This window comes from Boleophthalmus pectinirostris, unplaced genomic scaffold (assembly GCF_026225935.1).
Source record: "Boleophthalmus pectinirostris isolate CB_2022bp ecotype Guang Dong unplaced genomic scaffold, ASM2622593v1 HiC_scaffold_6, whole genome shotgun sequence".
In the NCBI taxonomy this organism is placed as follows: Eukaryota; Metazoa; Chordata; class Actinopteri; order Gobiiformes; family Gobiidae; genus Boleophthalmus; species Boleophthalmus pectinirostris.
Genome location: NW_026571447.1, coordinates 24,780,372 through 24,806,995, shown reverse-complemented (window position 1 = coordinate 24,806,995; position 26,624 = coordinate 24,780,372). Strand labels below are relative to the sequence as shown.

At 37.9% G+C, this 26,624-nt stretch overlaps 2 protein-coding genes across 2 annotated transcripts; both read right to left on the bottom strand.

The window, feature by feature from the left end:
- Positions 1-3,611: 3,611 nt before the first annotated feature.
- On the bottom strand, positions 3,612-7,658 carry smg9 (SMG9 nonsense mediated mRNA decay factor). Its single transcript, XM_020937595.2, is given in 14 exon segments — positions 3,612-3,981; positions 4,151-4,295; positions 4,365-4,487; positions 4,589-4,666; positions 4,669-4,695; positions 4,768-4,874; positions 5,550-5,635; positions 5,731-5,826; positions 5,916-6,027; positions 6,147-6,259; positions 6,344-6,441; positions 6,526-6,760; positions 6,926-7,000; positions 7,343-7,658. Coding segments are annotated over 14 exon segments (1,521 nt in total). The 5' UTR covers positions 7,490-7,658; the 3' UTR covers positions 3,612-3,902.
- Positions 7,659-7,917: 259 nt separating this feature from the next.
- kcnn4 (potassium intermediate/small conductance calcium-activated channel, subfamily N, member 4) lies at positions 7,918-26,572 on the bottom strand. The gene is made up of 8 exons (XM_055163877.1): positions 25,818-26,572; positions 22,395-22,490; positions 21,104-21,546; positions 18,603-18,756; positions 13,383-13,502; positions 11,150-11,271; positions 9,065-9,301; positions 7,918-8,993 (listed from the first exon to the last, which is right to left on the bottom strand). The coding sequence occupies exons 1-8, from the start codon at positions 26,172-26,174 to the stop codon at positions 8,990-8,992; spliced, it is 1,533 nt and encodes a 510-aa protein (XP_055019852.1). The 5' UTR covers positions 26,175-26,572; the 3' UTR covers positions 7,918-8,989.
- Positions 26,573-26,624: the final 52 nt, after the last annotated feature.

Here is a 26,624-nt window from a genome sequence, read left to right as displayed (position 1 = left end):
AATTTGGGGATGTGTTATTTTATTTTGTGAGATTGTACCCTTTGACTGAAATAACCATTAGAATAGTTACTGCAAAGTGTCTTGCAACTGAAGGACTCAAGTACAAAAACAAAGTTTAGACATTTTTCACGCATGTTGGTTAATATGCAAATGTAAGACAAGCTAAGGTGTAAGCAGGTTGTACAAATTCAAACTATGCCATTTTAATTTTTGGGCATGTACAGACAGCAGGCTTTGAGGTGCCTGATGTGAGCTTTCAAGGTGAACAGGTTGAGTCGTATCAGGATGCCACAACAGATACGCCACTGGTTTACTTTCGACGCTTCATTTCCCTTGATATGTTGGAAAATATTGTTGAGCATACAAATCGACACAGTGTTCAAAAGTATGGGAAATGTGTAGACACTTCAGTAAAGGAAATGGAACAAGTTCTAGGAATGTATCTCAGGATGGGATTAGTTCAAATGTCTGGAGTCCATCAGTACTGGGAAAGTGAAGTTCGTTATGGGCCTGTAGCAGACGTAATGAGTCGCAACCGATTCAGCCTGCTACTCACCGTCATCCACTTTGTAGACAACAAAATGGCCAGTGAAGAAGTAAAAAAGGATCGACTTTGGAAACTGAGACCATTTTTGGATTCTTTTCGGAGACAATGTCTGACTATAGCTCCTCGCCAAAAACAGTCCATCGATGAGATGATGGTGCCATACAAAGGGACATTTGGTGGCATAAGGCAGTACATCAAAGGGAAGCCACATCCGTGGGGATTCAAAGTGAGGGCGCGCTGCTGTGTCACTGGCCTCCTGACATATATCAGGGAAAAGGTGGTGGCATTGAACCAAAACGAAAGAGTCAGTTGGGAATTGGTGGAGACATTGTGTTGAAGCTATGCGAATCGCTTCCAGAGAAAGTACATTTCTTGATTTTCGCTGACAATTTCTTCACTTCAATGTCCCTCATTGAGAAATTATTGGCAAAGGGAATCTACTACACAGGAATAGTGTGAAAAAAACGCATGTCTAAGTGCAACCTGATGACGGACAAAGACCTGTCCAAGAAAGGCCGTGAATCCTATGATTATCGAATCGAGTCCAACACCAACACTGTTTGTCAGCGTATGCTGGACCAGAGCTTAGCGATGGGACAAGTCCAAAAAAGAGTACACCGACACTGATCAACCGATCTTCATCAAGGAGTACAACGCTTCCATGGGAGGAGTTGACATGCTGGATGCACATCTTGCACGCTGTAAATTTCCCATCAGGACCCATCGCTGGTATATGATACTTTTTTGGCATTTCTTGTCTGTAGTGGTGATCAACGCATGGCTTCTTTACCAGCGTGACTGTGAGGCACAGGGAATCACTGGATCTAAAGTACACAAACTTCGCAAGTTTAAGGGTTTGGTTGCTCAAGGCTTAGTTGAAGTTGGAACAGCAAGACAACCGGGTAGACCACCAACTCCTGGCCCCTCCTTCCTGACACCACCAAGATTTGTTTGAGTTTATCAGAGTGCAGATGTTCGTTTCGACTAAATCACCCATTGGCAGTGTTGGGAAGGTTACTTTTAGAATGTAATCCCCTACAGATTACATATTACACACCCCAAAATGTAATTTGTAACGTAATCCATTAAATTACTTAAAGTGAGTAACGTAATCTGATTACTTTGGATTACTTGATACTGTCATGTTTTTTTAAACGACATGAATGTAGCAACCACATCCTCAAAATTCGTGTTTGTTGTCTTCAATTTGTCTGAGCCCAAGTCACCATGAATAAGCAACTGTTTGCTGTTGAAAAACAAAGACCACGAGATCTTAATATAAGAGGTTTTGTCTGTTAAAAGACAGTAACAAGATCAGCCTTTCCTTCACCAGATTAAAAAATATTATTGATAGAGAAATTATATGAGATCACCTTAAATTATGTCAACCTACTGTTAGGTGTCATGTTGTTTAGACCTGGTTTAGTCCTGGTTTAGTCCTGATTTTTAGACCTGGTCTAGACCAGGTCTTTAGTTCTGGTTTAGTCGTGGTTTAGTCCTAGTTTAAACCTGGTTCAGTCCTGCTTTAGTCCTGGTTTAGTCCTGGTGTTAGTCCTGGTTTAGTCCTGGTGTTAGTCCTGGTTTAGTCCTGGTGTTAGTTCTGGTTTAGAGGCGCACAGGAGGAAGTGCGGTTTACGCGAGAAAACGCGGCTCACGAGACGGCGGTGTCCGCGCTGTAACTACGGAAGGAGAAGTGGTCCGCGGGTTCTCAGGTTGATGACGATGATGAAGGTGTTTGTGTGTGTTTGTGTGTGTGTGTGTGTGTGTGTCCACTCATGTCGCAGGTCATTATAGGACAGTAGTGCAGATATTATGAGTCTATGCAGGTTGTTTTCACCAGTGCCAGTAGCTCCGGTTTCACATTTAAGTTGTAGGCGATTTTATATTTGTTTTTTTATATATATCTCACATCGGGAGAAGAATTTCCAAGACACAAATGCGTTTTTACCAATGCACTGCTGCTTCCACTGTGTGACTTACACCGCCAACTTTAACATGACGTTTCCATCGCTCTTATTGCGCGCGTTCTGTTTGGGTTTCCGGCAATGAGTGAAATTACCGAAATAAAAAAATAAATAAATGGGATGTAGCACAAAATGTGAAAACGGGAAAATACCGCCTTGTAATCCACTTATTTCAGCAAAGTAACTGTAATCCAATTACCACTCATTGAAACAGTAACTGTAACGGAATACAGTTACTCATAATTTGTACTCTGATTACGTAACGGCGGTACATGTAATCCGTTACTCCCCAACACTGCCCATTGGCTTGTCAAGGAGGAAAATCGCCGTCGATGTGCTGTGTTGTTAGTGTTAGTTTTTATCAGTCGTGATCTTGGCCTTTTGTTCTTGTTTCGGTTGGTTGGTTTTTGCATCAGCAAAAAAAGAAATTGTTTCAAAGTCTTCTTTTATTTCTTCTCTCTAGTTTTATTTCCTCTCTCTCTCTCTGGCCTAGTGTTCTTGTTTCGATTGGCCAAAGTATGTTTGTATATTTGAAGTTCTAACATGCAAAAAATAAAACAAAAAAAGCATTGTTAAATGTACCTGTGTGGTTGACTGATTATTTTCCTAAATTAAAAATAGTTTGCATTGATAGTGTTTGTTATTGTGATTCTTTGAAATGATACACCTAAATTCCAATGGGTCAGATTTGGCCCAAATCTTAAATTAGGGAATAAAGAGTTAAAATTGAAAAAGTTGATATTTTGGAGTTCAGTGAACTTATAGCAATCATTTAATGCAGAGTTCATAATTCCCCCCCCCCAAAAAACAGGTCCTTGAGTTATCCAGGGTTAAAAAGCATTCCTCTTTTTAAGGCTTTTTAAATTATTATTTTGTGTTTAAAACAATATGCATATTTTTGGTGACAAATCTTCTGCAATTAACTATAACCTAGTATTTGTCCAGTCAGCAATAAAAGCTGGCAGGAACAATATAAATATATTGTGACTGTTTTAAGGACTATAGCACTGATGCACAGTGCAGGATGTAAGTAGTAAAAAATATATGAACATGAAAATCCAGCAAAGGTAAAGATAAACATGTCAAAAAATACAAAATAATAGTAATAGCAAAAAAGGTTTATGTACAGTACATCAATAGAAACAAAGGAGTAAGGACCAGTATGCAAAACAAAGAATTCTGACATAGCATTCCAAACTACTTCCAAGTTACTGTGGGCATGTACATACATATTACTCCTACGGGGAGGGATGGGCTTTTGGAAAGATACACAAGTTTGTTTCAGGACAATTTAAAGAAATAGCTTTATCGTCCTTTGCTCTTTGCCAGTATCCATTCTGTAGTAATTGTAAAGTCCTGCATGTCTTCAAGTCAACATGAGCATAACATCATTAAGAGAGAAGGCGGCTGTATTCAGAAAGAGCTGATGACTTTTTTACTCCATCCCAGATCCGAGCAGCATAATGAAACCTGTCAGACAAACAGTAAATAATAAAAGTATGTAACTTATTTCAATGGTAAATGCTCAAATCGTGTGTATAGATCAGTACTATGATTACATTTCATTATGATAAATGCAAAGAAATAATCTATTGCAAAAAGAATCTATGCAACTGAAAAATGTATAAGAAATATTTACCAATTTTTCTCTGTCAGTATAGTGTGTGAGAGCTGACAGCGAGGCATGGCTAGTATCTGACTCCGAAGCTTGAAAACCATAGCAGAAAAAGTCGGATGCCCTCTGTACCCAGGAAGTAGAGAGAAGAGAGGGTATGTACCTGGCCCTGGCAAAAAATAGCATAATATAGTTTATATTACATTTATTTTATATGTTAGAAATTCAAAAGACCCACCTGATTTGTTCAAATTGTCTTCTTCAACTTCCTGCACGGGAAGTAGAAACATATTGACCTCATTTTCGAGGTAGTCTGATCTCAATCCAGGAAAGATGTTACAGTCTAGCATTGACAATGTACCTGAAACAATAATTACCAATACGTTACACAATACATTTCACACATCACTGCGTAGAACCTTATTCAATATATTTGGAGTACTAGTAAATCTTTAATTTAACCTTTGTATTTAAGATGAGAGTGTGACATCAATTTGTCTACCACCATATGCATATTCTTCATATTTCTTGGGCAAAATCATCTCTTCTTGTCTTATTCTGGAGAAAAACTGTAAAGAAAATGAACAGTTGAATAATGAAGCAGTGAGAGTGTGGGAAAAATCAGAAATCTCTCATTAAACCTATATGAGGATAGTATTCAGCCCCGTCTTCTTTGCCCGCAGAGCCGGAGCTGTCGTGACTTGCAGAGGGAGTGGAAGGTTTCAGCATCTCAGCAGTCTGTAAAAACCTCAAGATCCAACAAGGAAAAACAAGCACAGATGAGAAAAAGACTTTAGAAAAAAAAAACATGGAAATTCTTTCAGGAACATAATTTGTGAATGTAGTTTGTGTATTGAGCCTTAATGATTAAAAAAGTTATTACAATCACAACTGAACTTGGGTTGTCAGAGCCTAAACCTGCAGTTAGAGGACACATACAAGTTTTTCTTATTATATGGAAAGACCATGCCTCATGTTCAGAACCTTCAGAAGTCACTCAGGGGCTGTACTAGCACTGATTAATGATTGGCTGTAAATGCTGGGTTTTAGGCAGTGCGAATTCAGATCAGAGAAAGTCCTTTAAGGTTTAAACCAATCAGATTTTAACCCTGAAACTGGTGAAATGAGGAACTCACGTGAGGCTCATTCTGTTTTCTGGTTGGTTAATCGTCTTGAGAACCAAAACAGTAAATAAATGAGACATCATGTTCAATGTGCATTGCCACTGTATCAGTAAAAGCTATATTTGATTTGAACAATCTGTGGGTCTAGTCTTGTCTTTGCTAATGTTTAATGTAATTAATGTGAAGGGGCTTATGGATTAATTTCTAAATGGTGAAATACAAGTTTCTCAAAATCCTTAGATATGAATCAAAACATAAATATTAAACACAGATTTAGCTGAATCTCATGGCCTACATACCTGTAGAGGTTTATATCTGTAAACCAGTCTTGAACCACAATTACAACATGGCATACTGTAAAGAGGAAGGCCGCTATCTGTAAAGACTAAAAACAAATCAAATGGCATTGAAAATTTCAGTTAGACACAAATGGAAAGGCCAAAACTTTACTGCTACTGCCCTCTGCTGGTTATTGCATACCTGCATTTCAACATATGTGTGAGGAAGGTTGTACTCTGGAGGTAATTTCCGATCATTGTTGATGAGGTGATCAAGAATGGATGGGCTGAGAATGGGCTATTAAAAAATCAGAAGATTAAGCACCTAAAATATATCAGAACAATATAGGACATAGATAAAATAGATTATTGTTATTATAGTTTTACCTGTGTGTCCAAAAATATAACACGTTCTTGTGTAATAAAGAAATCCACCCCTGAGCTCTGGTTACCTCCTCTCTCCTTGATTTCCTGGGTTTGGGCTCGGAATACATAAGCCCTGTTCAACAAGTTAATAGGGTTAGGGTTCAATGTTTTTGAGTAAAATAAACCACTAAAAATGTCTGTCCTCAATGTGTATCCAAATCAGCTCATTCTCTCTTTTTTTCTAGCATTTACCTTGGATCCTCCTCAGGTGTATTGGCAGATAACAGGGACATAACAGTTGATTTTCCTGAGCCTTGCAGACCAATGACTCCAACTACCAACATGTCTGTCTGGTCTCTTAAATACTGTAATAATAACAATAATAGGAGATATAGATCTAAATTTAAGAAAATGTTAATAATTGTAACATGTGCAATGTAAACTGTTACCTCCATTGCATTGTCACACCAATTCATCTGTTCATCCACCAACTTAATGCTGTGTTTCATCTTCTCAGGAGGAATTAATTTAGCTTGACCAACCAAAGCTTGTAAAAAGAATAAAATAGCAATTTATTTACCCATGTTGAGAAGTAACTAAATTAATTTATCATTATAAATACTGAACTCACGGTCCACAGCACTACTTGTTGCTGATCCACCCATTCCTCGGTTTTGTATCTGGTAGACTGGCTGAGTGGGACGCTGCCCCTCTCGCTCTATTTTAGAGGGTCCAGCTCCAGGAGGCTGAGCAGCTGCTTCTGGAGGGGTGCCTGGCTTACCCACATCGTCACGGGCCTTCATCAGCATAATAGGCTTTTCAAGAACTGGTCCTCCACTGGGAGCTACATTTTGTGTAGTCTTAGCCTGGAAGAAAGTAACCAAAACAAACTGAAACTTGACACTCCTTAATATAGCCGAGTGAATCTAAAGACAAGTAGATATTGTTGTCAGATTACAGAATCCATTTATGCATGTTTATATTGCTCATCTTAGCTAATGTATGATTTCTCAAACATCTTTAATTCTTACCCTTTCTGCTGGGGGCTTAGCCAGAATAATTGGAGTCTTCTGAATAAGTGGTCCAGGTGGTTCCTCGCTCCCGTCCTAGAAACAAACACCATGTCAATCTACTCAGGGCAAACTGGGGGACCAAGTCATTGTGCTTCAGTAAACACAATTCAGAACACATGTAGAGTTTAGGTTTTCAATGTGTAATTACATGGTACTGAAAGAAAGAAACATATATGTGGAAATTGTGTCTTTTGTTGTTTTGATGCTCCATTTAGCCGACCACATCAAAAATAATCAGTAGGCTTCATGTGACTATAGAGAACTGTGTGTTTTAATGTGAAGCCCATTAATGAATAGCATACTCAGACCTACAGTACAGACTTAATATGGTGTTGGATATAACTATCTTATATCAGATCCATGGATGAGACTGACCCTCCGCTCTCTGGGCTGGTACTCTCGGTCCCGGCTCGGTCCAGAGAGGTTTTGTCCTGGGGGGCCCACATCTCTCTCACCCCGGCGACGTCTCCTCCTGCGCCCCGGACAGTACATTCCCGGCTGACTGTGTCCCGACTCCGACATGGCACACCACGAAATCACCACAACCGTACTACTCAAGGACAAAACCACCGTGACAGAAATGTGTCGCTAAATCAATAAAATAGACGTTTCAGTGGCGTATTCAACCTTCTCGCTGGATGTAAATATTTGCCTCCTTTCCAGACCACTTGGTTTTGTTGCAATAGGATGCGCAGTTGAGCGGATAGCGACATTACACGTGCTCAATAAGACTCCGCCCGTCTGAAAACGTCCTCTATTACAAATTAAATGCACAAATACCGTCGGTTTAGATTTTCCGAGTAAAACAGGGACTAGAATATTCAAAGGTTCCGATGGCGCATAACAACAACAGCACAACAAGATGTATTTTTTTGCCATGACTTTTATTTTCATATTTCCAGAAAATAAGATGAACGTTTTTTGTTTGAAAACCTGTGAGGTGTTAGTGAAAGGTTTGCAGTAATGTTCACTCGGAAATATAAAACTAACTGGAACAACTGGCCTATTTGTAGGCATTGAGTATGGCATTTTTAAGTAATGTATTATCAATAAATTACTGTGACTGTTTTGACTGAAAAGATAATAATAACTTATCTGACTCTTACATAAGTAAACACAGGTACTACACTTAATCTGTAACCCTCCATGGCCATGGCTGATAATACAAGTTTCCCAGTTTGATCAATAGACAATCAATAAGTTTGTAACTTTAAACTTAAACACGGAAAAATTTCATATAGGTACAACAAAGGCAAAACTCAATACAACACATAGGCCTAATAAAGCTGAACTGTGCAAGAACTGTGTAGAATTGTGCAGTCAATGCCTTACCTTTGCATTACATTTGACTGTCTTCAGCTTTTGTATTACACCTATCTAAAAGATGCATGTATGTAAGTACTATATTAAGTGCCATTACATCACTTTGTTTAACATTTCAAATTACGGAATTAACAAAACTATGAACTATGTCCAGCAGAGGGAGCACATGTCTAACGAAAACTTGGATTATTATCATTTGTAAAGACGTGTACATTTGGTTCAATAAAACGTGATGGCACAATAAGACTATAAGACTTTTTTTTTTTTGACCTTTTGATTTAATCTTAAAAATAATCTTGAGTTATTTAATGAATTAAACACAGCTCAACAGAGGCAATAGTTAAAATACTGTACAACAAAAATAATTTCTTATTCCATAGGAATACATATGGACAAAATTGTTAACCTTGAAGCCTTCCAAATCTCAGAAACCAACAGCTGAGTTCAGTTCACGAGAGGCTTAGTCACAAATACTTTGTACAACTGATTAAAAACACACAGGAAATCAATCAAATGCCCTATGATTCCTTCACTGTTCTCTGTGTAATTCTACAGTGGTGAGTCATGGTGCTGAACACTGGGCCAGAAGATGAGATCTTTGGTCGGGATGCCAGTCTTTCAAGTGGTTCAGCATGTTCAGCCACCCCTGTGCAGTGGGGTCACCCACTCATTCTCCATTGTTTCACTCACTCAGCCCTGTCACCTGAAATTAAACAATGCATTCAATATTACACAGACCTACACCACTCGCCTCCTGCAGTGAGACCCCTTTACCTGATCTCTGGTGAACGCTGTCGCAGGAAATGAGAGAGCAGCTCAGATGTCTGTTGGAAGGAGTGGTGGAGCTCGTCTAGCTTCTGCTCCATGGACAGTATCCGCTGCTCCAGCTCCCGATAAGAGTTATTCCAGTTAGCGCCTAGGTCACACATTATCATCTGCATCTTTGGGAGGTCCACCATTTCACTGGCAAAGTCTCTTAATTTCCTCTGTTTAAGTCTTAAATGGCGGAATCTGTTGAGAAAACATTTTAGTTAAGAGTGAAGATAATTTTTTTCATAAAACAATTACGTATGCATCATTTGTGTGCTTCTAAAATATAAATAGAAGGATTTTGGCAAGTCCCATTAAAATAAATTAAAGGTTGTATGGAGGATTTTTTTTTGTTTCAAATTGTCAATGATAGCATTATAGAGGTGCAGTAGCCTTGTAATTATGATGACCAAAAAAAAGAGAATAAAAATTCATCAACTCTGGACGTGGTGGGGCTAAACATTTGCCAATAGATAACGACACTGCCTCGTTATCTGTTAGCTGACAGGCTGTCAATCAATCTCCCTACGTTTCTAGCGTAACTGACTTGCCTGCGCGCCGCCGGTACGTGGTTTACGTACGCCTGTCACGCAGTCCACAGACGCAAGCCGCACAGACGCTGTTTACTCCACCAACGCAACAGTTCTTAGCGGCTTTTTTTGACCTATATCTTCCTTGCAGTTAGCACAAAGTTTGTTGCAATGGCAGACAAGAATCCAGGAGCAGTTAGCCGCAAAAGAAAGTCCGTTTTTGAGGTCGCTGAAAGAAGAAGACAAGGGGAAAAGCAGCGAAGCCAACTAAGGTGATTCTTGAAGATTCATTCCAGCGATGGCGCGACTGAAGCAGACGCAGGGTCTAAAGACTGACGCACTGGTCGCCAAATTACTCCTGGACAGGTCACTTCTGCTTATTATGAAAACGTACTTTATTTCCAAGAGCTAGTCAAACGTTTTTCAGGACACGAAAGCGATATCCTATGTCTGAAAACGTAATTTTCAAGGCAAAGAAAGAGTCCGCTTGCTGCTGCGTGTTGTAGCTAGTTCATTCGCACGGAATCTCCGTGCAACCTTCTCTGCACCCCTTTCCTGCTCCTGTCCCCGCTGCCCGTTCCGCTCTTCCCCTGCTCCTCACTTCTCCGGGCACGGAATCTCCGCGCACCGCTCCCCTCTCCTCTCCTCTCTCCTCTCCTTGCTCCCTGCTCCGCTCTTCTCCCTGCTCCTCACTTCTCGTCCGCGAACGAAATGTCCGCACACCCGCTCCTCACTTCTCCGTCTTGCCTAACCAACACTGTAGTTAGTTGTTTACAAGTCATGTGCAGCGCACCGGCTGTAAACAAACCTGTTTCTGGCGTAAAGAGGAGGCGGGAGGAGGCGTTTCTACGTAGGAGCTGTAGGGGAGGGGGGGTGGTTTCACGCATGCGCAACATTTGAAAAAGGACAAACAGTCGCTGGATTTCTCGTTCCTTGGAAAATCCTCTATACAACCTTTAATACAAAAAAACATACATACTACATTTTAATATTGATGTAGTATTGTCATTTATTGTGTCTATAACAAATTGTAACAACTTGAACAAATTGAATTGTAACAAATTGAAGTTGTACTCTTTTTTCCATCATATTATTAAACATGTAAGATGTTACTCCTTGTTCATATATATACAGTATATATATTATACTATATCTATAGATGGCCCACTGAACTTTTATTAACTGTTTCACAGTGGGTTAAATCCACACTTTAGTTAAGCCATGCGAGTGGCAAAGTGGTTAGCGCTTTTGCCTCACAGCAAGTAGGTCCTGGGTTCATGTCTGCAATGCTGCAGGGCCTTTCTGTGTGGAGTTTACATGTTCTCCCCATGCCTATGTAGGTTTCCTCTGGGTACTCCAGTTTCCCCTGCCACTAAAAACATGTCTAATGTGGAGCCAGAACTCCCCCTTAATCTCAGTGGGACTATCCTGGTTAAATAAAAACTGCTGTTGTGATTTTGGGCTACACAAAAATAAACTGCACTGAATGTTGTCTGGTGCAGAAGTTTAGGTCGCTCACATTCGAATAGCTTCCAGGAGGCAGCGCTGGTGCCTCCGATGCTCCCCACGGTTCCCCTTACTCAGGTTTGCACGGTGCAACAGCCAGCACTCTCTGAGCACGTTAGCAGCAGCATGGCGAATCTGTCAGTCATATGATTCAACACAGGAAGAAAAACTTTAATGATATCAACATGAACATCTAATCTACAATTTTAGGAAGTCAGTTATGTTTCAACCCAAACTGTGCTTCAGTAATATCTGTACCAAGCAGTCATTTTAAACTATGTCTGAATGAATGATTGGTTTCATCTGGTCTGAAAGTGAGACCAAACATTGCAAATACTAGTTATTTTTATTAAAAAATTTTGTACGCTATATCTAGTTTGTTGTTTTTTGTTGTTGTTGTTTTGCCATTTTGTCTGAGTAACAAATAACCTGTTATTAGATATGCAGTAGCAAATGCAAAATAAGAGAAATGTACTTTGTCCCGTTTGAAAATAAAAATGTTTGAAATGTTTTTTAAACATGTATTGATCAATCAAAATTTCCATTCTTTTTTTTTTTTTTTTAAGGATGGTTAGAAGAAGAGATACTCACACTATCTGACCTTGACTTATAATATTGTGTGGAACGCCCTCTCCTCCTATGCACCTGACTCAAAAAACTGATGTGCGAAGCTTTTATCTAAAGTCAGATAATTTGGCTTTCACTTTCAACACAATACATAGTCCAATGTATTCCTTCAAATTTCAGTATGGGCCATTTGTGAACCACTGGTCTATGTTCTCTTCTTCATAATGTTATCAGAGGGAGGACCAGGCCAGTATTCTGGCATTAATTATTGGGCATTTTCAAGAAATATGAAAAATCTACAAATTATAAAAAAAAAATAATAATCTTGTCATTTTCATAAGATGTTTTCATGTCATGATGGAGTTCATAGTACGTTATTTAATCTGAAACTCAGTTTATCAGAGTAGATGTGTCATCTGCTCTTTCATTCTATTTACGTCTGTTTGTCCTCCTACCCCCTTCACTGTAAAAGTCCAACTGATGATGTCAGTGGAGGTTAATAATAGCTCCTGTCCAGTGTCCCTTCCAGATGTCTTCCCTTGTTCCCACCAGTGTAAGTGTGAACATCGGATGCCCCGTAACCTCAGCACACACGCAAAAACCCAAATAAAGGCCAGGCCCCACGTAAGGATGCTCCTTGGGACAGGATGCAGCCATCGAGGGCCAGGAAATGGTTGTATCCTCCCAAGAACCGTGTATTTACATCAGGTTTGACACATTTTGCAATGGGACATCAGGCAAAATTCACAGGAGGAGCAAAATGTGTGTAGAGATGTTATAAAATGTTAGTATTAATATTACTGTGAGGGGGGAAAAAATAATGAAAAGGTAACATTAATGTGACAATAACAGCCAGCACTTCACAGTATTGTTGACTCTTTTGAGCATAGATTGAAAAGAAATTACTTATTTCTGCTTCTAAAATCCTTACATTTTTTATTGTTACTATTGCATAATAGAATAATCTTAATTGGTGGTTATGTACTTTTTTAACTATGAGTGCATTGTCCTTAAGTGACACCAATTATTTTCCTTTCCTGGACATTTTTCCAGAGCTTAACAGCTTCCACTTTCTAAAAATGGAAGTTACGGCCATATGAAGGGAAACTGAAGAACACATTTGGGATTAAAATGATCCCAATTGATGACAACTGTTTAGTACCGTCGTTACAGTCATTGCAGTCAAAGAGGAGCATTGTCTTGTAACTGTCTATACATTTTTCAGAACATATACATTTGACAGTAGTGTAAGTTTCCAACATTTCACAACTTCACAGCACTGTGTAACTTTGATGATGGAGGGCCTGCTTGAAACACCTGTTTAGACTTATACTTAAATTTAGACAAATTGTATTGATCCATATGGGAAATGATTTGTCTCCATGGAGATGTAACTCTTTTGAGCAGAATGCTTCACAGTGTAGGAAGGCAAAAAGAAAGCTACTTAGCCTGGCTAAGTTGCAGGTCAGATCAGTTAAGAAGTAACCCAGCTCACAGTAAGAACAGGTTTAACAAAGTATTTACCAATAACAATATCTAAAATTGAATGATTCCAAGATAAATTAGTAAAATGTCATACTGCAGACAAAACAATAACATCTCAACATCATGGGAGACGTAAGTGAAGTAAGTGGTGCACTCTCATAGTGCACCTTTAAAGTAAAGTTTTCATGACTTACCCTTTTTGAGATCTGTATATCCAGCATGAAGAAGTGTACATGCTTCTCTCCTTTGTTTAGAGCCAGTTTTTTAGTGACAACAGCAACCAACATGGCAGTGCAAGCAACACCCTGAGCACAAAAACCCAGTAAGTATAGGCATTATTGTTTAAAATTAATTTAATGCTATGTTACTTGTAACAAAAATCAATATTACGTCCTGAATTGAAAGAAATCACCAAATTACCTGGTTTCCTCTTTGTCAAGCATTAGAAATAGAGAGAAAATAAAGTATAAGTGGAGAAACAAACTCAAGCCAGTATGATACATATACAATACCTTTATATAAGTGTGCCTGTTTTTATTATTGATTTAATATTGATAGTGAGTAGTATTAAAGGAAGCTGTAGAGGGTGATTAGAAACATAAATAGTAGTAGTGACAAATATACTGCAGTAGAACAATGGTTTAGTGTTTGTTTTGTGCAGTGGCCAAAAATACACTTATTAAAACGCTTTGTCACAACAGATTTATTAATACTAACATTTGAATTATAGCTTTCCACCTCTGCATCAGGACACTAATTCAGCAGAGTTTTGATTACAGCAGTGATGGACCCTCAAGTGAAGTGGGAGAGACACATTCTTTCCTGGAAATCCCACATCCAGATTTGTAACAATGTTGTCAAGCCTTCTACACAGCTGCAGACAGAAGTATCCTTCAAAACTCGAGCTGCACCATGTAACACAATAGAACTGAAATTGCAATGTAAAATATATAGGTGATGGAAGGTCTTCAATAAAATCTTCTCTCTTATCAGGACAGACTTGCTATTCCAGTATTGATACTTTGCAGCTGATCATTAACAATCTCTGCGGGTGTGATGCTAACTGTAGGCTCTGCTCTGTCTGAGGCTTTATTGGACTTCAATTTGTGCTTTATTTTAACAACAAACTACAAGAAGTCTTAAACACAGTCTCTCACAGATAAAATTACAGTCACAAGGTAGCCAAGAGATTTTCATTTAGTCACTGTCATCGTTAAAACACCTAAAAAGGACCATGAATGTGTGTATTGATCACAGGCTCCTGAAAAGGTGCTGTTTAAATCCATTTTGTATTTTTTCTTGAGTTTTCAGACTATCTTAATGGGTCAGTCCATATGAAATGAGCCGTTTTCAAGGAATCTCCCCTATGAGCCATCTCAGATTTGGCTGAAAATTTTTCAAATAATTTCTAAAATCACCAGATTAAAGAATCTCAAATTTTAGGTCACTAAAAGCTCACTTTTTCGGAAGCTGAAAAGAAAAAATAATTTTGGTCATAAATTCTGAATCTGTTGTCATATAGTGGGTATCTTTATTAAAGGGGGGGGCGCTGTGGGCCCCTAAAATCTCACATTTGGTTGCCGCTTAATTTTTTTTTTCAATTTTTGAGGTCCAAGATCTATTTACTCCAAGCAGATATTTACAAACTACCTGTTGAACCTGAATATTTGAGAGAATGACCATTTCTGACAACAATCTCACACTTTTCTGAGCTTTCATGTGGTTGGTGTAGAGCCCCAAATATGGTCACAGACCAAATGTGACCTTTTTGGCTCCTTCTTTGGAGCCTCGGTTCCCCATGTGTGCACAGTTAGATGTTGATAAAATTTTTACCAGAGAAACTTTGGCATATTTTGTCTAGTTTAAAGTAATAAAAACATCTACTATTAACTTCCTTCATTTCAAATTGAATTTTTGAAAATGAGCTCTCACAGGTAATTTTTGGTGGAGTTTAGGTACTTTTCCACCTGCTAGAAAGATTAAATTACCGTTAATAGACTTAAACACTAACTTGCCTGTTAAATCACAAAGTCTCTGATTCTATAACTATGGCTTTCAGTACCAATATTTTTGTGCAAAAATAATACACAAATGTATTATTTTTGCACAAAAATATTACAAGGAAAAAATTTATACTGACACAAAAGTTACCAAAATACAGTAATCTGGTCTGTTATTTGTTCAACTGCTAGAAATTACATTTTAAAAATTCTGTGTAAAAAACAACCTCACGGAAAATACCAACATACTGGACAAATCTGCCCATTCTGGTCCCTTTGCCACCTACATGTAGATCATCTGTATTGGTATCTTGCGTACTAAGTGTTCCTAACAACTAATGAACTTCAGAAGTAATGTTTGGATCCTGTCATAATCTGCAGTGCCAAGGAATAATTACGTGCTCTTCTCTGAACGTCTGGTGCCTTAATATAACAGATTATGTGCTGAAATGGGACCCAGCATGGTTCTGCCGATGTTCAGGAGGCCAGATGAGGTTTCTGTCGTTTCCATTCATGAATCTCACATAGACATCACCATGTTCATCTGAACTCTCTGAAATATTCCCAATGAACAACCTGATGTCATAAATACATGCACTGTATTGACATGGCTGGTAAAGAGAGATATCTGGCACAATCTCGTGGTGTATATCAGATACTGAAACTTCAGTACATAAATTATCTTGAGATATTCTTATTTCTAATTTACCATTTGACACCGGAATGAAACTGTGGTGTGATCTAGTACCATTCACAGTCTTTACCGTACTATAGCGCTCTTCTAGTTTGGAAGTAAATTCATGGTTTATAATGTATTTAGAGCTTGTAAAGAAAAACTTTACATTCTTCATGTTTTGTGAAGCCCACTCAAACATCTGGGATGCAGTCAATATTTGATTGCTGTCAGTTGCCTGAAGACTGGCCCATGCAGCCGAGCGTTTTACTGAGTCACCAAAACCATCACAAGCAATGTACCACACATAATCTCCAATTGTCTTCCCTTATAACAACCAGTTAGTGTTTAAGTCTATTTAAGGTAATTTAATCTTTATAGCAGGTGGAAAAGTACCTAAGATCCACCAAAATTTTCACCATTTTCAAAAATTCCATTTGAAATGAAGGAAGTTAATAGTAGATGTTTTTATTACTTTAAACTAACCAGAATATGCCAAGGTTTCTCTGGTAAAATTTTTATCAACATCTAGCTCTGCCCACATGGGGAACTGAGGGTCCAAAGAAGGGGCCAAAAAGGTCACATTTGGTCTGTGACCATATTTGGGGCTCTACCCCCATCCACATGAAAGCTCAGAAAAGTGTGAGATTGTTGTCAGAATTGGTAATTCTCTGAAATATTCAGGTTCAACAGTTGGTTTGTATTTTTTATAAAGTTGGTCTCTCAAACATGCTCATAAATTAAGGCTTCAGAAAAAGTGAGCATGGCCCTAAAATTTCAATGGGACATAACTCAGGAACGACTTAAGGGATTGAGCTAAAATTTGAGATTCTTCCATTTGTTAATTTAAAAAAAAAAATTTGAAAAATTTTCAGCCAAATCTGAGATGGCTCATAGGGGAGGGTGGCTGATTTCATATGGACTGACCCTAAAGCCTTTTTGTGTTTGCTAATGTGTGCACTGTGCCACCCTCAGCGTGACGTCACTGCAAAGTATCAGTAGTTTAAAGTTTAGACTTTACACAAGTTCTGAAAATAAATTATTCCTTTAATAGCTTCAAAAGTCCATACTTCAGTCTTTTAAAATTAAACAGTCAAAAATGGGCATTATGAACAGAATCCTGGTTTGAAATAGCAGATGCAACATCAGAAAAAAAAATGCTATTATCATTATTATTATTATTCCTCAAAATTGTGCAGCTCAACTTTAAACCAATCATTTAGAGCAATATCAGAACATACAAATTCTGCATGACTGTTAGTATGTTACGTTTTTTCCTTGAGCACAGGTTGGCACTGCCTTTCCTTGTCCTCATGCCAAATGCAATAAAGCACCTAAAAATGGATAGGGTGGAAAGTTTCCCATTATAAGAAGGGAAGCTTATAAAAACAGGAGAGATGGGGAGAGAGTGAGAATTTGCTTTTCTCAGCCCTGCATATGAGAGGTGTAGTTCAACCTGCTTGTATTATCTGTCAGGCACTCCTGCATGCAGTTATTGTAGACTTATATGATTGTGCTTCCTAATACCATCCTTAAATCAATACTGTAAACTTCAGACATGAATGGTCAGCTCTTATCTGACTCCCACTCCCACTGAATGACTTCACTGTGACCCCTGTTGTTGCTCCAGTGTTACTAAATGGCTTTGCTGGCAATAGCAGCTAAACAGTCAGGAAAAAGAATGGTTAGAATGAAACTAAGGCTGTGAAAATAATTACATTTTTTTTTGACTGAGTGTATTGTGAATAGTTTTATAGCCAGTGGCATTTAAATTATAGTGCAAAAACAGTTAAAAACAGTTTTATGCTTGTTTCACCATTTGTGATTCATTTCCTGTCACTAAATGGAGAATGAAACAGCACACATGTGTGCTCACCACAAGAGCAGTATTTAGCATTTTTATCCATAATTATATTACTATTTATTTGCCTAAATTGTGATCAAAGTACTACACTGTAATACAGTTACTCAAAAATTGGCTATATACAGGTTACGCCAAATATTATTAGTAATAACAACATTTTATTTACTTATTTATTTATTTTATTTAATAAGACAGGGACAGCGCACAATTTTTACATTAACCTTAACAGGAGAGATGTATTGTACCAGGTTGTAGCACCAGTGCTAATTTCCACCTGTAGTCCTTAATTGGACAGGTTCATTGATTGACTGTATTTAACTGACCTTGGCTATCAACTGTTCTTCCTGGAAACCATGTAGCATATTTTGGACACAAACGAAATGCAACAGAGAAGCACAGTACCAGGACATTTTGTTTTGTGAGGTGTTTTGGTCATAAACTGCCAAACACTGAAATGTTAAGATAAGAAAGTATCATTCTTTGTACTTTTTGAAGCAGGTGAAGCATTTTAATCTTGTAGCCACTATTCTGCTCTGATTACCAATTTCAAAATAATTCAGTCACTTGATAACAGGGATTATCAGTCACAATATAGTTGAATTAATGAGACTTAGGAGAATTTTTGATGTAAAAATAAATAATTTAATGTCAGTCTATGCAGCAAAAAAGCTAACTTAAATGTGAGATGCTTTTATCTGACTGTTAGCTGCACATTAATATGTAATGACTAGAATTTAATCAAAGTTTCCTGTATGTGAATAAAAGTGAATTAAGAATTTCACTGTTGTTTGGAAATGGTGTCAATATTTTTCTTCCAGATCAGCAGTGGTTTCATACAGTGTAATATGAACAGTATACTACTGTGTTTTGGTTAAATGTTTGTTTGTGCTGTTACCATGACACCGGTGAGGAGACAGACCGCTTTGCCACAGCCCGTGTTTGGCGACACGTCTCCGTATCCCACAGTGAGGAAAGTGATCGCGATGAGCCATAGGGCCGTGTTCATGTGGTCCGCTGCTGCCCTGGTTTGCCTATGAGGACACAGGAAGGGTATGCTTTAAATTTAAAACAAAGTTAGACCATCACACTGTGCGGAGTCCGGTTGCACCATGGTGTGAGATATATTGTAAGACTGTAAGATTTCCATCTGAGTGACTGTCAGGCGTGACATGGAACTATGTCAGTAATTTATAAGTACATATCAGTTTTTTAAGTCTTTAAGCAAAATGTAAGCAAATTATTACTATGGCATACAATTTTTGATCATAATTTGCATCCATTTGCTTCAACCACAAATATCAACTAAATAATAATAATATTTTTTGTAAAAGTAGTGTTCAGGGGTATAGGACCTGAGGTCACATGAGCACTTACCATGAGAGCTCTTAGAATGGTGTCAGAATTTAAAATTACGTGAATGTTTCTGAAGGATAATTTTTGATATCATCATTAAAGCAAGATCATATATTACTAATAACTGAGAAAACAGATTTAATGAATCATAATTACTAGATATAAGGGGTACTTGCAATATGACTCAAAGCATACAGGACACAAAAACAAATATAAAAATAAAAGGCCTATAATATGTGTAAAGCTTTATCCATGTAGCACAGTAATTATTTCTGTTATTATGTTACAATCACACAACACATACAGTGGTGACTAAAACAGAGCGTGCTTAGACTCTGCAGACCAGACATATAAAACACAGTTAAAAGGTAGAAAGTTACAAAAATAACAAAGTTCAGAATACAAGTGGGATTATGTAATTGAAAGTAGCTATTTTGGTAGTTTGTAATCTGTGACTCAAATTAGACTTCAATCTGAATTTTGTTTTAACATAATATGACAAGAAAGAGCTGACATAACATTTTTCGGTTTTTCAGTTAGACACTCTCATCTTTTTGATGAAAATCAAACACCTAAACAGGCCCATGAGTACTTGTATTGATCATAGACTCTAAGTACAAGTGTTGTTTAAATCTATTTTGTATTTTTCAGACAAACTCAAAACTTTTTGGCTGTGTTTGCTAATGTGTGCATTGTGTCTCACGGTAATTTCTGATAAGTCCACCATAGAGATGTACATGTAAAACACTCCCAGCATGATGTCACTGCAAAGTATCAGCAGTTGTTCTTTTTTTCCCTGAGATAAGATACAAAACAGCAATTTTCTTAATTTGGCCCCTCTTGATTTGATACAAAATGGTTAGACTTGTCAGCATTTAGTATACATTGTTAACCAGGAAGGAAACTGTAAAACTTTATACACTCTTGGTCTTGTAAATAATACCTCCTTTATCTCACGCCTTGATCTTTTCTTCCACTCACAGTATGACAAATGCAAATAGGCCAATTGGAGAAACCACAGCTCTTTAAAGTTGAACTGAATAATGACCTCACGCGGTCCAATAGCCAGACCCACTGTACAGACTGACATTGGGCTGGCTCACATTAAAAAGCTATTTGTGACATAAACACTAGAGAAAATAATCACTATCGACTGTTATTTCAATCCAGTTGAAGAAGGAAACTCAAATTGACCATCAAGGATTGAGGAGGAAAATACAGCTCCTGCAAAGTTTTCACTGTGAGAACTGATGAGCGTTCCTCAACAACAAGACTACAACAATTATATGTCTCGTCTGACCCTTAAATTTACAACAAAATCAGCTCAGACTGAATTAAAGGTTACACAAATATAAAAATATGCATTACTTCCTGTGATGTTCATTCTTTGTGCTTCAAAAACTTTAATATTTTTCACATTTTTGATTACTATTGCTGTAATAGTACAATATTTTAGTTGGAATTTTTCAAATGACATTAACTATTGATCTTGACCTCCTTCAAAAAAAATATTATCTATTTTACCCTGCTGGAAACTTTAAATTATTCAAGTGTAAAATCTATTTAATTTTTAAAAATCATGGCAAAGCAGATGGCATTGTTGGAACTGAAAAAAAAAAATCTATTGTATGGTGGGTGATAGTATGCTCTAGAAGCATAAGAAGTTAATTATAGATAAATATAAATGTAACTTATGATAATTACTATATCAACTTCTGATTCAGTATATGATAGGTGGAACAATATATTTTGGAGCTCAATATCTGTCATGAGTACATTTTCTTAGTTGTGATACAATAAGATTTGAGCTGTAGAGGGTAGAATAAGTCAGTCTTTGGGCTAATTATTCATTCATTCTGCTGTTTATTTGTTGCAGCTCATGTTTTTTAATGATGCTGTCTATTTTAAAAATGGTTTGCTTGGATTGTGTCAGTGGCATAAAGTAGTTTCAATATTATTGTTCATCCCAATATTTACCTGTAGCAACAGGCTATATCATACTATTTGTGACCAAGTGCAGTTTACCTTTCACACAGGGTGAGCATCCAGGACGCAGTGAGCCAGAAAAGCAAGATGAAAACCAGCAGGGTGCGGGCTGGGTATTTGTTCATGAGCACCTTGAGGACAAAGCGGAACGTGAAGTTGATGTTGTTCAGTGACCCAATACTCCTGTAGGAGGCGCTCAGTAGCACTTTGCTGTGTAGAAGTATGGCTCTGTGCACCAGGTATAACCGCAGAAACATAAAAACAGACAAGAACAGTTCCAGGTTCATGAAGCCGTGTCCAAAGTGTCCCGTCACGCACAGGGGGGCAATGGAGGAGTTTGAGGAGTTGTACGAGAGGCCGATCTCCCAGTACGCCCCCACAGGATGCACCGCACACACCAGCAGCTCCAGTGTGATCACAAACACACGGTGACTGGTCATAGCAATGCGCCAGTCCACCTGGTTATGGTCAATGATGAACAGCTGACAAGAAAAACAGACAGAAGAAATTTAAAAAAGAAAATCATGTCATTATTACAGGCATATTATGCAAAATTGTGAGCTTTAAGTGATGTTAGAATGCTATTACCTCCTCAAAACAATAATCAGAGATGTGTTCTGTTTCCTTCACACATGTTTGAATAAACCTTTATTATTAGTCTGTCTACATCTCCAAAGCTCAAAATGCAATTTAAATTAATATTACAGGACATTTTCTTCATAAATCATACTGTACTACTATTGTACTTTTGCTCAAGAGTCTATCTGTTTTACATTTTTATTAAGATAAAACTATCTTAAAGCCTAATGTTTATAAGGTTTTCAATCCATTCTAATTCAAAATATTTGCTGTGACTTGAGCCATCAAATCAAAGTTGTTATAATAATGTTTTGTTTTAGGATAAACTATTTGTTGCTGTTTGTTAAGCCACTCCTTTCTCCTGCTTATCTCTATCTGCCATTTGCTGGACCATCTCTTGTCTCAGTCTCACAAGCTGCAGACAACACATTCAAAACAATGCTGATGTAAGAATTCAGTCACTGGTGTAAAATTAGCACAATGTACAAGCCACAAACCCTCACTATAACAAACTGAGCACTTAAGATTACCCTGTTTTGATATGTGAGCACGCTACAAGAGATACAGTTATTATGAGGTCTGACTGAAGACTAAAAATATTATATTCTGATTTATTCTCTGCCATTAGTAATCTCATATTTGAGGTTTTAAATATTCAAAACAATATAGTTTATTTGTACATATTTCCAGTGCTTATTCTGGGGAAAAAAATGTGTTAGTATTTATTTTTTTTTTTTTTTTTTTGACTCACCCTAATATCCTTATAGTGGAAAGCAATAATAAAGATTAGGAGACACCCAGTGGACAGGCTGATGGCTCCATTGATGAACAAGGCACTTTTTGAGCCCTGTAAAAACAACAGGGGAAAATGAAATGACAAAATGACATTACAGTTTAAGTATTTCTAGAACACTGCATTATTATAATACATGATTTTTAATATGATCCAGTAATTTATTTGGAAACACTTGGAAACAGTCTTCTAGCACTGAAATATGGTCTTTTCCACCATCATTCAGAGCAGGTTGGAGAGCTGTGCTTCAGTTCACACAGCGTCAGTGGAAGATTTGCAAATGGACAGGCGGTTTCATGTGGTTAGCCGTTAAAAAGATAATTACAAAGTCTCCAACTGCAGGAAACTTGAGCGTGTAGGTGGTATGGAGTGACGTCCATTGGCAAGGTACATTGGTTTTCCAGAGTCTCAGCCGTAGCATCCACTGCTTCTCTGCACTGTGTCAAGCGCTAATTAGGGAGCCCACAAAAACGTAACAGTTCACCAGATTTACACAACACAAAGACAAATTATAAACTTACCCAAGCATTTTATTTCACTATATTTAAATATTTAGTTCATAAAAAAAGAAGGACAAAAAATGTGATCGACTGATATGGGTTTTTCCATGGTCGATGACAATACCTGACAATAACTGTTTGGAATCCAGAGCAACCGATGGCTGATAAGCTCTGCCCATATTTTTGGGCCCATATGTATAGGGCTCATTTTGATTATTTTTCACAAATTTACTAAAACTCAAAAAGGTCACCCACAGACCCTTTTTACCACAAACTTATAAAGGAGCAGTGTAGTCCTATCTTGTGCAGTTATCTTCACATTAAAGTGTTAAAATAAAGCTTTGTATGTATTCTTTAGGCAGCAGATCAAGCAAAATAAAATATCTATCTGTGCTGGAGATTAGAGGTCAATAGCCAATAATCTACAAAGGTAAAATATTTAAGTAATAGAAACAACCATGGACTATCTTTGGAACAATGGCCTGTAGTACAACAGTAGAGACAGAAAATACCACATTTTATTGGCTTATTAGATTTCAATGCATCAGTGTTATCAGTCATCAGGAGTAGCCAATGCACGTCAGACTTCACGTAATGTGCTTCATTAGACTGTGTGGTTTTATGGTTTTATATAGATTCTTGTGCTATGGGTCAGTAATAAAACAGAAGTATCCTGTCATTAAGTTAGGGCCAGGAAGAACAGAGGCACCGTAGGCTGTTAAATGATGACTGAGTTTAAAACTACAATCTGTATTGGTCCATTTCACTGAGGTCATCTTGGACACTGCTGAGATGAAACACCTTTTAAATGGAAATACAAAAAAGCGATCTCTGCCCCTGTGTTTTACTGTTCAGAGACATAAAAAGACCTCCTGCCACACCTGGTATAAGACACATGTGTAACTTCAGATCTGGTTCAACAGCTTTTGTCTCCAGGGTCTTAGTATTGGTCCAATCTTGAGTAAAGTTTTTTTCTTTTTTGTTGTTTTGATGGATGAATATGTCAAACCAAACCCTAAAGTAATGAGGTTAACTGATGCAATAGATGTACAGTACAGCATACAAAGTGTAGGTGCTTTCATATATAATTTTATAAATGGACTTCATTAATAAAAGTGGAAAGGTATCAATATGGACCAAATTGCACATATTGTGTATCAAAAATATTACTCAAAAATAAAAGCAAACCACAATTTTTAATAGAAGATTATTATGATTATGATTTTTAAGAGGGATTATTATTTAGTTTAAAGGTGCTATATGCAACTTTCCTTGAGGGGTAGGCTGAAATTTTTCACATTATTGAATTCAGCTTTTCTTTTTTTATTCCGTTAAGGTGTTTTTATTGATCAAAATTATTATCAAGTTATCCTTGTGAAAAAAAATACATATGTAATAATTTAGTAGGTAGTTACACATTGGTTTTCCTTGTATCAAAATTCAAAGTACTCTAAGTCCTTACTGTATCACTGTGTTTTGGGAGTCAGAAAAGAGGACATAGTGTTGCATCCACACTGCCTGCAAGTGGATGAGGCAAAGCTGGGAGACAGCCTGTGCAAACAGCCTAATTATCCACTAAATGATGTGGAAAGATAGCCTCAAGTACTCAGGGCAATCTAGCTCAAGGGAAGGAGGTGAAATGTGGAAAAATGTTCCAATAATAGCCTTGTTTTCCAGCATAAACATGAAAAGGTATGCTAAAATATCACTTCACTCGCCAGCGCTGATAGGTGTGGGAATATCCTCAAGCGCACTTCCATTATGTGAGTGGATCATACTAAAACCATATGTAGAGTGGGAATGCAATTTTACACAAACTGAAGTTAAATTAGGAGAGCTGCTTCTTCTAAATAAGATTGTCCAGGTCTTTTCCAGTGCATCAGCGTTTCCACACTCTACTAAAGCAGGATGCCTCTAGTAAGGCCCGGACACAAAACACCTGTTCTTGGTTGGTCTCCCTAAGCTCTGGCGCTTATGTCATATTGTCTGTACTGTTGCAATTCCAAATGTGTTTTTTCGCATATAGGTTCTGAGAGCAGACTTTATACATTTCCATTCTTTCTTTTTTTAAAATGTGAGTTCAACAGATTGGATTCTTGACAATGTAATCAATCATTCTTAAAACATGGAGGTGGTCTGCACTTTTGGCAGTATGCATGAGAACTTTTTTTCCACATGTGCAAGAGGCATACACAGTAAAGTCAGGCGGGAGTTAATAATTTGTTGATTATGTGGCCCCAGCATTGTTATCCACTGAGATCTGCATGTTAATGTCATGAGGCTGTGCTACCAAATAGTCTCTGGAAACGGACTCATAATCAGAGGGTCAGGGGGGGTCAGAGCCCAGGTGCAGACTGCTGGAGCTGCTTTGAGCCTATAGCCTGTCTGCTTCTCAGGAGCGCTGTTATGATGACGGGGTGCAGAGTGAGGATATTTGGCACAATTATGGACAGATGTTGGTGGTTTCAACAAGATTATAATAACATAACAATTTGCGTTATCTATTTATCTCACTTAGGCGTTTATGTGTGCACATTCGCAATTTTGCTCATATAAAACTGAAAATATGTCAGCATATAAAGAAATATCAAAACTTAATATACAGCATAGGTTATTTTCTTTTGATTTATTTATCAAAACAATGCATAGTCACATCATGCTCGAAAGTACAGAAGCTAGTACCAGATTTTAGCTTCAGAAGTAGCTTTTCATCTACATTAAGGTGTATTTTGTTTGATAAAGCTGCTTTGCCTCCTCTACAATGTAAACAATTACATCACATCACATATCAGGTTGCATGAGGCTTGTACAAAGCTTAGGGCACTGTTTATACCATGATCAATTTGCATTGCTCACACATAGCCCAGTAATAGATACTCACTGGATGGTAGACAGCGGGGCACATCTCTGCGTGGATGATCATGAGAAGTATCCCAAGAAGAGCGGTGGCCAGGGCCCAAGCGCACAGACGTTTTTTGTCTTCTAACAGGAACTTTCTGTCTCGTAGTCTGTATAGGTCGTCTCCCTCTATTGGATTGGTCCGTTTGCCTGGAATTGACAGAGGGACAGACACCTCCGATCCCTCGATTGTTCCATTAATAAAGCCTTCGCAGTTCACACAATCCATTTTGGGAGCTCCGTGCGCCCCGTGGTTAATAATATCCATCTCCAGTGTGCACTCCAGAACTTTGTCTCCGTGCGCGCTCAAGTGGGTCCCCTCCCGAATAGGATACGGCATTGTTGGACGGACAAGCCAAATAGTCGTTTTTCATGTGAGTCGCTCATGGAAGTAGCGGTTTACCTCGACACTTGGTCACATCGCCACCTTAACACTCCTACTCTGAGTATGCCCTACTCTCCGACGCACTATACGCTCACTGATAGCATCTGCGCGTAATTTCACTCGCAGTCCTCTAATTTGCATGAGTCGTTATTTTAGCCCTATGCGTCATGCCACGGATAATAAAAAGAAATTAATTTGCTTCTGGTCTGGTGTGCACGTTCTAACATTTAGGACACATTTTTGATCAAAAGGCTTTGGCCACCGTAGCATGCCTTCTATCAGCTCTACAGTGACCTCTTGTGGTTAATTAGAGTTGGATAATTAAGACCTCTTCAGTCAAAAGCCTGCGTGATTGAAGTTTGAGTATTCATGTGTACATATTGCCTATTCTGAAACTTTGAAATT

Excerpts from the sequence above, each read along its gene's own strand:
- kcnn4 (XM_055163877.1), bottom strand. The coding sequence starts at position 26,174 with ATGCCGTATCCTATTCGGGAGGGGACCCACTTGAGCGCGCACGGAGAC. Across the intron at positions 21,547-22,394 it reads TCCACTATAAGGATATTAGG|CTGTTCATCATTGACCATAA; the intron begins GTGAGTCAAAAA and ends TTTTCTTGTCAG. Across the intron at positions 11,272-13,382 it reads ATATACAGATCTCAAAAAGG|ATTCGCCATGCTGCTGCTAA; the intron begins GTAAGTCATGAA and ends TATGACTGACAG.